This window comes from Amaranthus tricolor, chromosome 10, assembly GCF_026212465.1.
Source record: "Amaranthus tricolor cultivar Red isolate AtriRed21 chromosome 10, ASM2621246v1, whole genome shotgun sequence".
NCBI classification, from domain to species: domain Eukaryota; kingdom Viridiplantae; phylum Streptophyta; class Magnoliopsida; order Caryophyllales; family Amaranthaceae; genus Amaranthus; species Amaranthus tricolor.
In genome coordinates, this window is record NC_080056.1 from 19,625,227 (window position 1) to 19,637,886 (window position 12,660).

The 12,660-nt window shown below is 31.1% G+C and overlaps 1 protein-coding gene across 1 annotated transcript; it reads left to right on the forward strand.

The window, feature by feature from the left end:
* The first annotated feature begins 9,904 nt into the window (after positions 1–9,904).
* Positions 9,905–11,425, forward strand: LOC130824943 (protein FAR1-RELATED SEQUENCE 1-like). Its single transcript, XM_057689966.1, has 3 exons — positions 9,905–10,002; positions 10,489–11,326; positions 11,417–11,425. Exons 1-3 carry the CDS (start codon positions 9,905–9,907, stop codon positions 11,423–11,425), a joined length of 945 nt encoding a protein of 314 aa, XP_057545949.1.
* Positions 11,426–12,660: the final 1,235 nt, after the last annotated feature.

The window sequence follows — 12,660 nt, forward strand, 5'->3', positions numbered from 1 at the left end:
CGCTCGACCAGCTCGCTCGACCGAGCGAGCTCCAGGTTGGGTCGAGCGAGCAAACAGAATGCAATCAGAAACTTCTCGAAGTCCGCTCGACCAGGCCGCTCGACCGAGCGAGCCTCTGCTTTGGTCGAGCAAAGTCTCTGATACTCTAGAATGTTGTTTTTGACTCTTCATATACTTAGTGATGTTTCATTATCATTTAATCATAGCTTTAATGTACTTAATGTAACTTAGTGTGATCTCTCCTATAAATAGTGAGCTCTCAATCACATTGTAAACATCCACAAATACACCCCAAGCCAAACACTAGCCTATATCTCTTCTCTATTGTAATTCTCCATATTTGAGAGTTCTTTGAACTCCTTTTGATAATATAAGAGATACTACACACCGGAGGACGTAGCCTTAGTTGGATGAACCTCGTTAAATCTTTGTGTCGTTTTATTGCTTTATTTTCTCCTACAAACATCGATATCATTGATAGCGTAATTTGTTTGTCACTAAAACTTCATACACTCGATCGTGGTAATATTGGAGTTTGAAACACATTGTTCGAACTCTAATACATCGTCGTTTTCAATTGGTATCAGAGCCAAGTTGTTGTTATCGTGTTTTAGAGGTTATATTGGTGCAACATGGCTACAATGAAACTTGATATTGAGAAGTTTGATAGGAGTGTTAACTTTGGCTTATGGCAAGTCAAAATGAAAGCAATTTTGATACAAAATGGAGTGCATAAAGCATTAGATGGTGTGGAGAAGAGATTCGAAGGCATAAGTGAGGCTAAGTGGGAAGAAATGGATGCGAAGGCTCTTTCCGCCATACAACTTTATCTCTCTAATGAAGTCTTGAGAGAAGTTGTAAAGGAGGAAACTTCAAAAGGCATTTGGGATAAATTGGAATCACTCTATATGGAAAAGAGTGTTACCAATCGACTTTTGTTAAAGAGTTGTTTGTATGATCTCAGATTACAAGAAAAGAGAAGCCCATGAAACCGCACCTTGATGAATTTTACTCAATAGTTATGGATTTGCAAAATATTGATGTAAAAGTGGATGATGAGGATTTGGCTATTCTATTGTTAGTTTCACTACCACACTCATATAAGCATTTTAGAGAAACCTTGTTATATGGAAGAGACACTTTGAGTAGTGAGGATGTTAGAAAGGCCTTGACTCAAAAGGACCTTATTGATTCTCAATTTGCTCAAAAGGAGTCAAGAGTTTCCAATGGTGCTTTATTTGTTAAAGAGTCAAGTAGGAACAAAAGGAGCATGACTTGCAACTTTTGTAAGAAGAAAGGCCACCTCAAGAAAGATTGTTGGAAATTAAGAGCCAAACAATCCAATGAAAGCAAATCCGCAAGAGCTAGCTCCGCCGAAGCTAGCTATGTTGTAGATGATGATTATGATGTTGATGTTCTTGTCGTTACTAGTGAATATAAGGGTGGTGATTCTTGGATTTTGGATTCGAGATGTTCTAGACACATAACTTTTAACTCTAGGTTCTTCTCAACTTATCAAAAGGTTGATGGAAGAAAAGTCACTATGGGCAATGAGGCTAGTTGTCTGATAGTTGGTATTGGAGATGTTAAAATTGTCATGTTTGATGGTGTTGAAAGAACACTGACCGGAGTCCTTCATGTTCCAGGTATGAATAAAAACATAATTTCCCTTAGTATTCTGGATAAAGAAGGTTTTAAATGCATTGGTGAAGGTGGAGTTTTGAAGGTTGGCAAGGGTCCTAATTTGTTCTTAAAAGGATCCATTAATGATGGCGTGTATATGCTTTTGGGTTCAACCTTAATTAGTTCGGCTTGTGTGTCCACTACTTCAACCAAGCACGAAAATGAAATTGATACTTTTTTAACGACAGTTTGAGAATAATTTCAACATATCCCAATGAGTCCATGGGATGTATGGACTTGATTGGTAATTAAAAGCATACTCTTGTGAAGCACTTTGAGGGCATGTTTAGTGCATGTGCTATGTTTATGCACATGTGTTGTTTTTATTTTGAGTATGATGTTGTGTAAGTTGTTATATTATGTTAAAGTGAATTAGAGAATTCTATTGACTTGGGTGAACTCAAGTAAAGGTGGAGATTGTTGTGATTAGTGTGACTTGAGTGCACATTTGCTGAGGTGCATTCATGTGTGACCTTTGGGATGGAATCCCATGAATGTGTTAATGTGAGTGTAATAAGTTAAGTTTTGATGATTGATTTATGATGGTGATTAAGTATGGATTAATAAGGTAATGAAGTGTGAGAGTTATGGGACTTAATGAAGAAGTGGAAAGGTTGATTCAAGATGCTCTACTATGCAAGTCGAGCAAATACTGTCAGAAGCCTCTGAAGAGCCGCTCGACCGAGCGAGCTCCAGGTTGGGTCGAGCGAGCAGATAGAATGCAACCAGAAACTTCCTGAAGTCCGCTCGACCAGGCCGCTCGACCAAGCGAGCCTCTGCTTTGGTCGAGCGAAGTCTCTGATACTCTAGAATGTTGTTTTTGACTCTTCATGTACTTAGTGATGTTTCATTATCATTTAATCATAGCTTTAATGTACTTAATGTAACTTAGTGTGATCTCTCCTATAAATAGAGAGCTCTCAATCACATTATAAACATCCACAAATACACCCCAAGCTAAACACTAGCCTATTTCTCTTCTCTATTGTAATTCTCCATATTTGAAAGTTCTTTGAACTCCTTTTGATAATATAAGAGATACTACACACCGAAGGACGTAGCCTTAGTTGGGTGAACCTCGTTAAATCTTTGTGTCGTTTTATTGCTTTATTTTTCCTACAAACATCGATATCATTGATAGCATAATTTGTTTATCACTAAAACTTCATACACTCGATCTTGGTAATATTGGAGTTTGAAACACATTGTTCGAACTCTAATACATCGTCGTTTTCAGATTACTCTACCTCGATGAATACGTTTATCATGATTATTGTTTAAGTTTTAATTTTTAAAATTTTAATTTAAGTTTTAAAATTCTAATTTAAAATTTAAAATTATGAACCATCTAGATTATTGTTAATATTTGAATAATAACAATAATAATATTTCTATATAACAAACCAAATAAATCTCCAATACTAATTCAAATATTAAACATGAAATCCAAATAATAATATTAATTTTAAATACTCAATTTGAATCTCAAATATATAAAAAATTATAACATTTTAAATACGATAAAATTAGAAGATATATTCGTATTTTGCCAAAAAAAATGTAATTATTGATTGGGGCTTTACGTCCTTCAATTGTAATACCGCAATTGCACGACGTAGCATAGTACATCGGCAAGTACGGGTCGAATCCACAGGAAGTAGGGTGTATATCAAGGGATTGTCAATCAATTAGTTGGTTCAACAACGTATATATAGATATTTGTTGGTGTAATTAACTAAAACAAGCAAATAAAGACTAAAGCTAAAACAAAGTATAAAACAAGTAAAGATGCTAATTAACCAAGAACATAAGATCAAAGGCAATATAAACACATCAAAAGGTAATATGATGATGAAGAGGCAAAGACTAGGCTTTCTCACCAAAGTAGTGTTTACTAATCTTCAACCTAAGGTCATTGATATGGGTTATGAGGAAGAACGCATATTGGATACTAATGTTCTCTCTCGAGCAAAAAAATCTTCCTAAAACATACTCAACTACCTATTCTCATGGAGCAAAGCATATTTTAAGACATGGAACACACATTCATCATTTCCAATCAAAACATCTACCTATTCTCCTGAAGATGATTCAATTTTCAAGCATAGACTATCATTAGAAATCGGCTCTCGCCCTCAATCCAATGACACTACAATAATAGCAAAATCCTTCTCAAACCATAAAAAATACAACCAAGCCAAAGGTGAAGAAAACAATTTAGACTGCATACATGGTGATAATACCTAGCCTAAGCCAAATTGAACTACTCACTCATATTGAAATTCAACATAACTAAAGACATTGAATTCATGTTAAATAACAACAAAATCAAAAGCAATAAAGTGTAGAGAATAGGAATCACTAGCCTGGAATTCAATCTAAGGATGACAAACAAATGAAGAATTAATGAATACTAATGATAAACTCTTTAAAGCTTCAATTGCAATTCAAATGCTTGATGAAATTCTTCAATAGAATTAACTTAATCTCAAAAACATTAATGTATCAAATGATTTTCAATGATAAATCAAAATCTTGAACTATTTAATAAGTGTTTGAGTAGAAAAATGCAATTAAGAATACAAGACTAGAATCATGGAAAGTACATAAGAAATATTAAAACTAACAAATACAAAAGAAAACTTGAAGTAAAGAAAAATGAGTTTTAGAAGGATTGGATGATTTGCTTGAGCCTTCTTCTTCTCTATTTATAGGAGGGAGGACAAGTGGTGGGTGGTGGTTTTATGATTTCTCCACCACACCTATGTGTGACATAGGTGGGCTATAGATGGGTGGCAAATAGGGGAGGTGGAGATGTAAAGTATGAGAGGCTGAAGAAATAAGTAAGGCATCCAATCAGTAGCTTTTATAAGCGTAATTATTTCTGACCGCCCAAATCGCTGGACCCGAGCCAATTCGCTCGTCCTGGTAGAGGAGCATCAGGTACACAGGTTAAGATCTTTAAAAACAGAGCAGTCACTAAAAAAGGCTCCGCTCGACCTGTCTGCTTGACCAAGCTCGCTCGCTCGACCAATCGAAAATGCTTATGCCGACATTCTGAAGCAACTAGAAATGAATAGTAATTTCGGTTGACCCGAGCCAACATCGCTTGACCGGGTCGTGCGGCGTTCAAGATGGTCCTGCTCAGCTTCTATCTCTAATGCAAGTCTTTTTTATGCTCGAGCAAGCTTGGCTCGACCCAGTTTTGGCTTAGTGGGCTTAGAATGGTCTACATTAGCTTCTTTTGGCTTTATTTCCTTAACTTGGGTCATCAAGGCTTTGATTACTTTAGCTTTTGGATTTAAGTGAGTATTGTATGTGCCAAATGTCCTTGGTCTGTGATCGATTTTGACTAATATTACCTGAAATGCACAAAAACACCAAAATACACAATCAAGCGTAAAATCCCAAATAATAAAGCCAATTGATGGGGATAAATTATGAATAAAATACAGCAAATAATCATTAATTAAAAAAAAAAGAGGCAGCAAATGAAATTATACTAATAAATAAGATTTAATCCCTAATTGGGGCTAATAGTAGTAAATAAATGTGTTCAACGGGCTGGATCAAGGCGAGTCGGGTTAATATTTAAGTGGACAGGATCATTAGTAGGGGTCATGTCAAATTTAAACGGGCTGGGGTGGGTTAAAGTATGTTTAAACTTGACCCACTTTTACTCGTTTTCTAAAAGTTTATATAATACTTTTTTAATTTTACTTTATGGCCTTTTGGGTCGACCCACCTATGTATATAATAATATTATATAAAAATATTATAAAAAGGTGATTAAATTTCTTTCGCCACCAATTTCTATAAATATCTGGTCCGGCCCAGCCAACCCTTACTCCAAAACACATTAATGGCCCGTCCTATTATTAACCTAACCCGCTAGAGACTTGTTAAATTGTGATCCGACCATTGACCTGTTTGGTCCACCTGCCCCGTTAAACACCTCTAATAGTGAACATATTTGCAATTAGTTTACGGATGAGATGGATAATCTTCTATAACTATATTTAAACAAAAAATCATCAAATTTTTTAATATGCTTACGTGTTATTTATTCAATAAAAATTTTCTTTGTAAAATTCAATGATTATGTCATTATTACTATGACGAATGTTTATATCTCTGACTTTGTTACTTTCTAAATATGAGTATAATATATTCTACATTACTTGAATTTTTACTTATTAGGTCACATCATTTAATTTATTAGAAAACCACATAACTTTCTTTTTCAATTATTTAAAAAATTATTTTCAAATCTATTTATTAAACAAAACTCTCTCCGTTATTTTAAATTCTTCCACTTTGGCTTTTTCACACATATTAAGAAAAAGAGAATCTTTTGTTATACTGGGTATTATTTTAATTAAATAGTAGTGTGAAGTAATAATTGTATTGAAAGTATGAGAGAAAAAATATATATAAATAAAAGAAAATGGTACATTAATAGAAAATGGAGGGTTTTAAGGGATAAAAGTGGGATAAAAATTTTCTAAAAATAGAACTTTCTAAAAACTTTCTAAAGAAGAAGAACTTATAAAACTACCCGTTATAGTAAGGTGGAAGAACTTAAAAGAACGGTGGGAGTATTATTTAGTATGATGGATATTTTGAGATGGTTAAACAAGAATATACTTTTATAAGTATTTGTTTTTGTTATGTATGCTATTGGTTACTTTAATACAATGCTTAATTATAATATCATATAGGTTGTAACTATCTTTGTATAAGTCGCTCATGTTTTTTCTGGGAATTTTTTTTTCCTTTTTCGTTTAAATGTGTTTTTACATATTTTAATGTTTTTATATCTGATTTTAAAGTGTGTTTTTAATAGTTGTAAAATATATATATATATATATATATATATATATATATATATATATATATATATATATATATATGTATATATATATATATATATATGTATATATATATGTGTGTGTGTATATATATATATATATATATATATATATATATATATATATATATATATATATATATATATATATATATATATATATATATATATATATATATATATATATATATATATATATATATATATATATATATATATATATATATATATATATATATATATATATATATATATATATATATAGGGGAGGGATCCATTGAGAAGTGGTTGAAAATGAGAAGGGTAAGAAGGACTCTACACTCTTGATTTCACTAAAATAAAAAAATCTATGGTCACGATTGAGCCAAAAATTCATAATTGTAAAAGTTACTATGTTACACAGAAAGGTAACTATGAAATAATTTTTAAAATGTTCTTAATTTATAATATATTATCTTTTTTTGTATATATAGTAACCAAAAAAAATCAAACAAAAATCCTTCTCACCCTTCTCATTTTAAAATACTTCTCATTTGATCCTACATCTATATATATATATATATATATATATATATATATATATATATATATATATATATATATATATATATATATATATATATATATATATATATATATATATATATATATATATATATATATATATATATATATATATATATATATATATATATATATATATATATATATATATATATATATATATATATATATATATATATATATAGGGGAGGGATCCAATGAGAAGGGGTATGAAAATGAGAAGGGTGAGAAGTATTTTGAGCCGTCGATTTGTGAAAGATCTAATGGTGTGGATTTCAAACCGGAAAAAATAGGGCAATTAAAAAAAAAAAAAAAAATTACGGTTTTTTTTTTGAATAAGGAGTTTCTCTTCCAGCAAGCTTCGAAATACATTCAAAACACAATAGTCGGTTTCTTTGAAGAACAGGGACTTTCTGATCTGCAAAATATTCGAAAAACCATCGATTTACTCTGAAAAATCATCATCTTCTCTTCAATTAAGGTATGGAAATTAGAAATTTACCATTGTATAGTTTTTTTTTTCGAATTGTTTTTATTCATGTCTTATTTTTCGTTTTCTTCTTCGAAAATTATCCTCTTCTCTTGATTTCTTATTCTGCCAAAAATGTACAATTGTTTTCGAATTCTTATGTTTACCATTTTAAAATTCATATTTGTTTTGAATGCTTTCTTAGTTTTTCATTTTTTTTTTGTATTTACTATCTTAAAAACTAATAGTCAGTTTATGATTTTTGTTTTATTTGTTGATTTTGATTTACAGACTCAGATCTTGATTTGATTCTTCTTCTTCACTTGAATTAAGGTATGCTAATTGAAGATTTACATTTTAGGTTTTAAGTATATTCAAAACTGAGAGTGAGATTTTCATTTTCGTTTTCCTTGTTGATTTGTTATTAACAGAATCAGATTGAGATACTATGGAAGATTTACAATTAGTGGTTAATATGGAAGAATCACCAGAAACTTCCAACACTGAAAAAGAATTGTCAGAAGGTAATTTCATTATGTTCTTAAAAAAAAAAAAAAAAAGATATGATTGTTCATATTAACTGTCTTATTTTTGTAATATTGAAAATATATGTTGCCAAGGTGAATGATACTATGGTCTTAGAAAAAGATACTATGTTGTTAATAAAAGTTACTATGACATTGTATAGATACTGTCTCCTCTTTTGTAAAATTGAAAACCTTTGTTGCCAAGGTGAATGCTACTATGTTGTTTGAAACAAATACTATGTTGTCATTAAAAGTTAGTATGACAATGTATAGCTTCTGTCGTGTATTTTGTAATATTGAAAATCTTTTTTACCATGGTCAATGCTACTATGTTCTTAGACAAAGATACTATGTCGTGATTAAAAGTTACTATGATAATGTATAGCTAGTGTTTTGTTTTTTGTAATATGGAAAATCTTTGTTGCCAAGGTCAATACTACTAAGTTCTTACAAAAAAATACTATGTTGTGATTATAAGTTAAAATGAAAATGTATAGCTACTGTCTTCTCTTATGTAATATTGAAAACATGTGTTGACAAGGTGAATGCTACTATGTTCTTACAAAAAGCTACTATGTTTTGATTAAAAGTTACTATGACAATAAATACCTACTGTCTTCTCTTTTGTAATATTGAAAATCTTTGTTGCCAAGATGAATGCTACTATGTTATTAGAAAAAGATACTATGTTCTGTTTAAAAGTTACTATGTCAATGTTTATCTACTGTCTTCTATTTTGTAATATTGAAAATCTTTGTTATTAAGGTCAATGCTACTATGTTCTTAGAGAAAGATCCTATGTTGTGATTAAAAGTTACTATGACAATGTAAAGCTACTGTCTTCTTTTTTCAATTTTGACAAATCTATGTTTCCAAGGTGAATGATACTATGTTGTTAAAAAAAGATACTATGTTGTGATTAAAAGTTAGTATGACGATGTATAGCTACTGCATTCAATTTTAATTATGGAAAAACTTTGGATTGTTAAACAGGCACTCAAACTCCAAGAACTATTACACAAGTTAGCCCAAATGGTTCATCCCTGTGGATTCCTCATTGTGAGTCTGATAAAAAGCCATTTGTTGGTATGGCTTTTGAAAACTTAGATAAAGCATTAGATTTTTATGGTAAATATGCTGAAATTTGCGGTTTTGATATACGTTCATCTACTACCTACAAAAAAAAGGATATTGTTTTTTTAAAATATTTTGTTTGTAGTAGGGAGGGTATCATAAAACCTAAACCTAAGAAAAGTGCAGATGTTGTTTCACGTTATAAGAGATCAACAAAAAGGATTGATTGTAAAGCTAGATTGATTTTGAAATATGACATAGCGAAAAGAGCATACCATGTTTTAAAATTCGAAGAGGCGCATAATCATTGTCTAGTTAGCCCTACATCGCGTCAATTTTTATTGGGTAATAGGAAAATGACTATGTTGCACAAAAATTTCATATCTAAGAATGCACGGGTTAATATAGGACCGGTTAAATCCTTTAGATTGTTTAAGGAAAATGTCGGGGGTTATGAGAATGTGGGAGTGACAATGCAAGATTTTAAGAATTTCCATAGGGATTTGAAAACATATATTAAAGGAGATGATGGGAAGATGTTGATCGAGAATTTTATCAGAAAAAGAGATATTCACACGGGGTTTTATTTTGATTATGCTTTAGATGAGGAAGACCACATATCACGTTTATTTTGGGCCGATGCGATAAGTAGAAACAATTATTGTTTTTTTGGAGAAATGGTTACTTTTGATTGTACTTAACACCAATAAGTATAGCATGGTTTTAGCCCCTTTTACTGGTGTAGATCATCATAAGTCTTGTATTACATTTGGTGTCGGTCTATTAGCTAAGGAAGATAGTGAATCTTTTGAGTGGTTATTTAGAACTTTTTTACATTGTATGGGGGAGTGTATGCCAACATATTTGATAACTGATCAAGACCCTGCAATGAAAATTGCGATTAAAAATGTATTTCCACACACTATACACAAACTTTGCATGTGGCACATAATGAGTAAAGTGACAGATAAAGTTGGACCGAAATTGAACAAAAATGAAGATTTTTTGAAAGAATTAAATGGGTGTGTGTGGAATATTGATCAAGAAGAAGATGAATTTGAGGAAAAATGGGAGGGAATTATGACCAAATACAATCTTCAAACAGATAAATGGTTTACTAGTATATTTAGTATACGAGATCAATGGATACCCGCATATTTTAGGGATATCCCATTGGGGGGGATTTTGAGAACTACATCCCGATCGGAAAGTGTTAATAGTTTCTTCAACCATTTCACAAACTCGCACATGACACTTGTTGAATTTTATATGAGTTATGAAAGTGCAATGGATGCACAAAGGTACAAACAAGATAAGCTCAATGCTGAATCACTCCACACAAACCCACAATATAAAACACCATTGCCGATTGAAAAACATGCCGGTGAAGTCTATACTAGAAAAATATTTTTTCTTTTTCAAAATGAAGTTTATAAGTCTTGTTTCAAAACTTATATTCAAAGTATTGAAAAGAGTGAAAGTGTAGAAAGTATAACTGTTTTGGACTCAACGGTAAGTAAGATGTTTAAGGTGAAATTTATACTGGGAAGTTCGATTGACGAGTTGAAGGTAGATTGTGATTGCAAGTTATTTAAAAGGATAGGAATATTATGTTCCCATGCGATTTGTGTTATGAGTGCAAGACAAATAACACAAATACCACAGCAATATGTTTTAGATCGTTGGACGAAGCTAGCATTAAAGAAGCCTATTTTTGAATTGCATGGGAATCTGATTGAAGAGAGCAAAAAGTGTAACAACGTGGGAAAGTTGTTGGCGGAAGTTTCGTGTGAAATATACAATTGTGTAGGTTTAGCTCAACGGAGTGAGAGTGGTTTACAATCACTTTTACAAAACTTAAAAGATATTAGTAGAAAATTGGAGGAAAGTGATGATGTGAGGGTGGACATTACTAAAGAGCAACAAATCGAATTGTTAGTAGGCACAAGTTCATCTTCGACAATGGAAATACAAAACCCAATCCAATCAATGAACAAAGGAAAAAGGAACAGAATAATTGGGAAAAAGGAACAAATTATTGAGCAAAGCAAGAAGCCCAAAAGAAAGTGCAAAACTTGTGGTAAATTTGATTATCATGATAGTCGAAATTGCCCATCAACAAAAGATACCCCACTTAAGGTATGAAATATATAATTTGCTTAAATTTCATTGTATCCTTATTTAATAATTTGATTATGTAAATAAAAGTGCTTAATTTTTGTTATGCAGGAAAATTGATGCTGAAGAACAGATAGATGAAGATTTTATATTAAGATGACTATGGATAGCTACTGTATTTTGTTTTTTAATTTTGAAAAATCTTTTGTTGCAAAAATAAATGCTACTATGTTTTTAGGAAAAGATACTATGTTGTTATTATAATTTACTATGACAATGTATAGCTACTATCCTCTGTACATTTGACTGGTTATGCACATCCGCTCCATTCCCCCCTCCTTTGTTATGCACCTTACTTGCGTCATTATTACAATACATTACATAAGCAGAATATTCTCCACCACTTTGATTTCATATTTTCAAAAGACATCATAAAACTCATAAGATGTAATGTTACAAACAAAAACAAAGAATAATGCATCTTCCTTAAAACATGTACTGTTAGAAAGTTCTTTATACAAGTCAAATGCGTCAAGAAGAAAGATAAAATCAATACATCAATGCCAAAGAATCAGTAGTTGCGGTACTACTAACTATTCTACACAAATTCATTCATTTAATAACATCAAAAATGGGAAAAGGCAATAAACCTCTTTGATAAAATAGTCATCAGTTATGCCCACCAAATAAAACAATAGATTTTTGAAACATAATAACTATCAATGGACATATAAATTGGATTAATAGGATAGCAAAGTACTGAAGTTAGCCATATATTCAAAATCAAAATTAAGTAAATAATATCTTTACAAATTGGATTGAGGATCCATTAAAACTGCAAAACTACTTCATTCTGGTTCTTCGAGATGGACGATGGAGCATATATTCAAAATTGGTAAAAAACATTCAAAAAAAACAACAAAAAAGGGAACAGATTGTCAATCGGATTGTCAACAACTTCATCTTTTAATTCACATTAACGAATCTTTAATCTTCTAATAGAAACTTGTTTCGCAATGGAGCGTCTTTTATCCTTAAAATTGCACACGTCTTCTAAAACTTTAGATCTTTGTTTGTTCAAATCAGATAACAATAAAGATCCAGCAATCTTAACTCTTGCAACATGTCTCAATGGAGCCTACATAAAAAGAAAATATATTTAGTTTGAATCATTTAATTAGAATGCCATTCAAAAAAATACATTTAAAGATGATATTGAGAAGAAAAAACGTAACTGCATTCAATATTGGACACTGGAAATCAACTGTTCCCTCAAAAAACAGCATGCTCATCATCATGAATACATCACTTTCAATGTTAGTCCTAGCAGTCGTTTTCCAATCAGTGGGAACTCG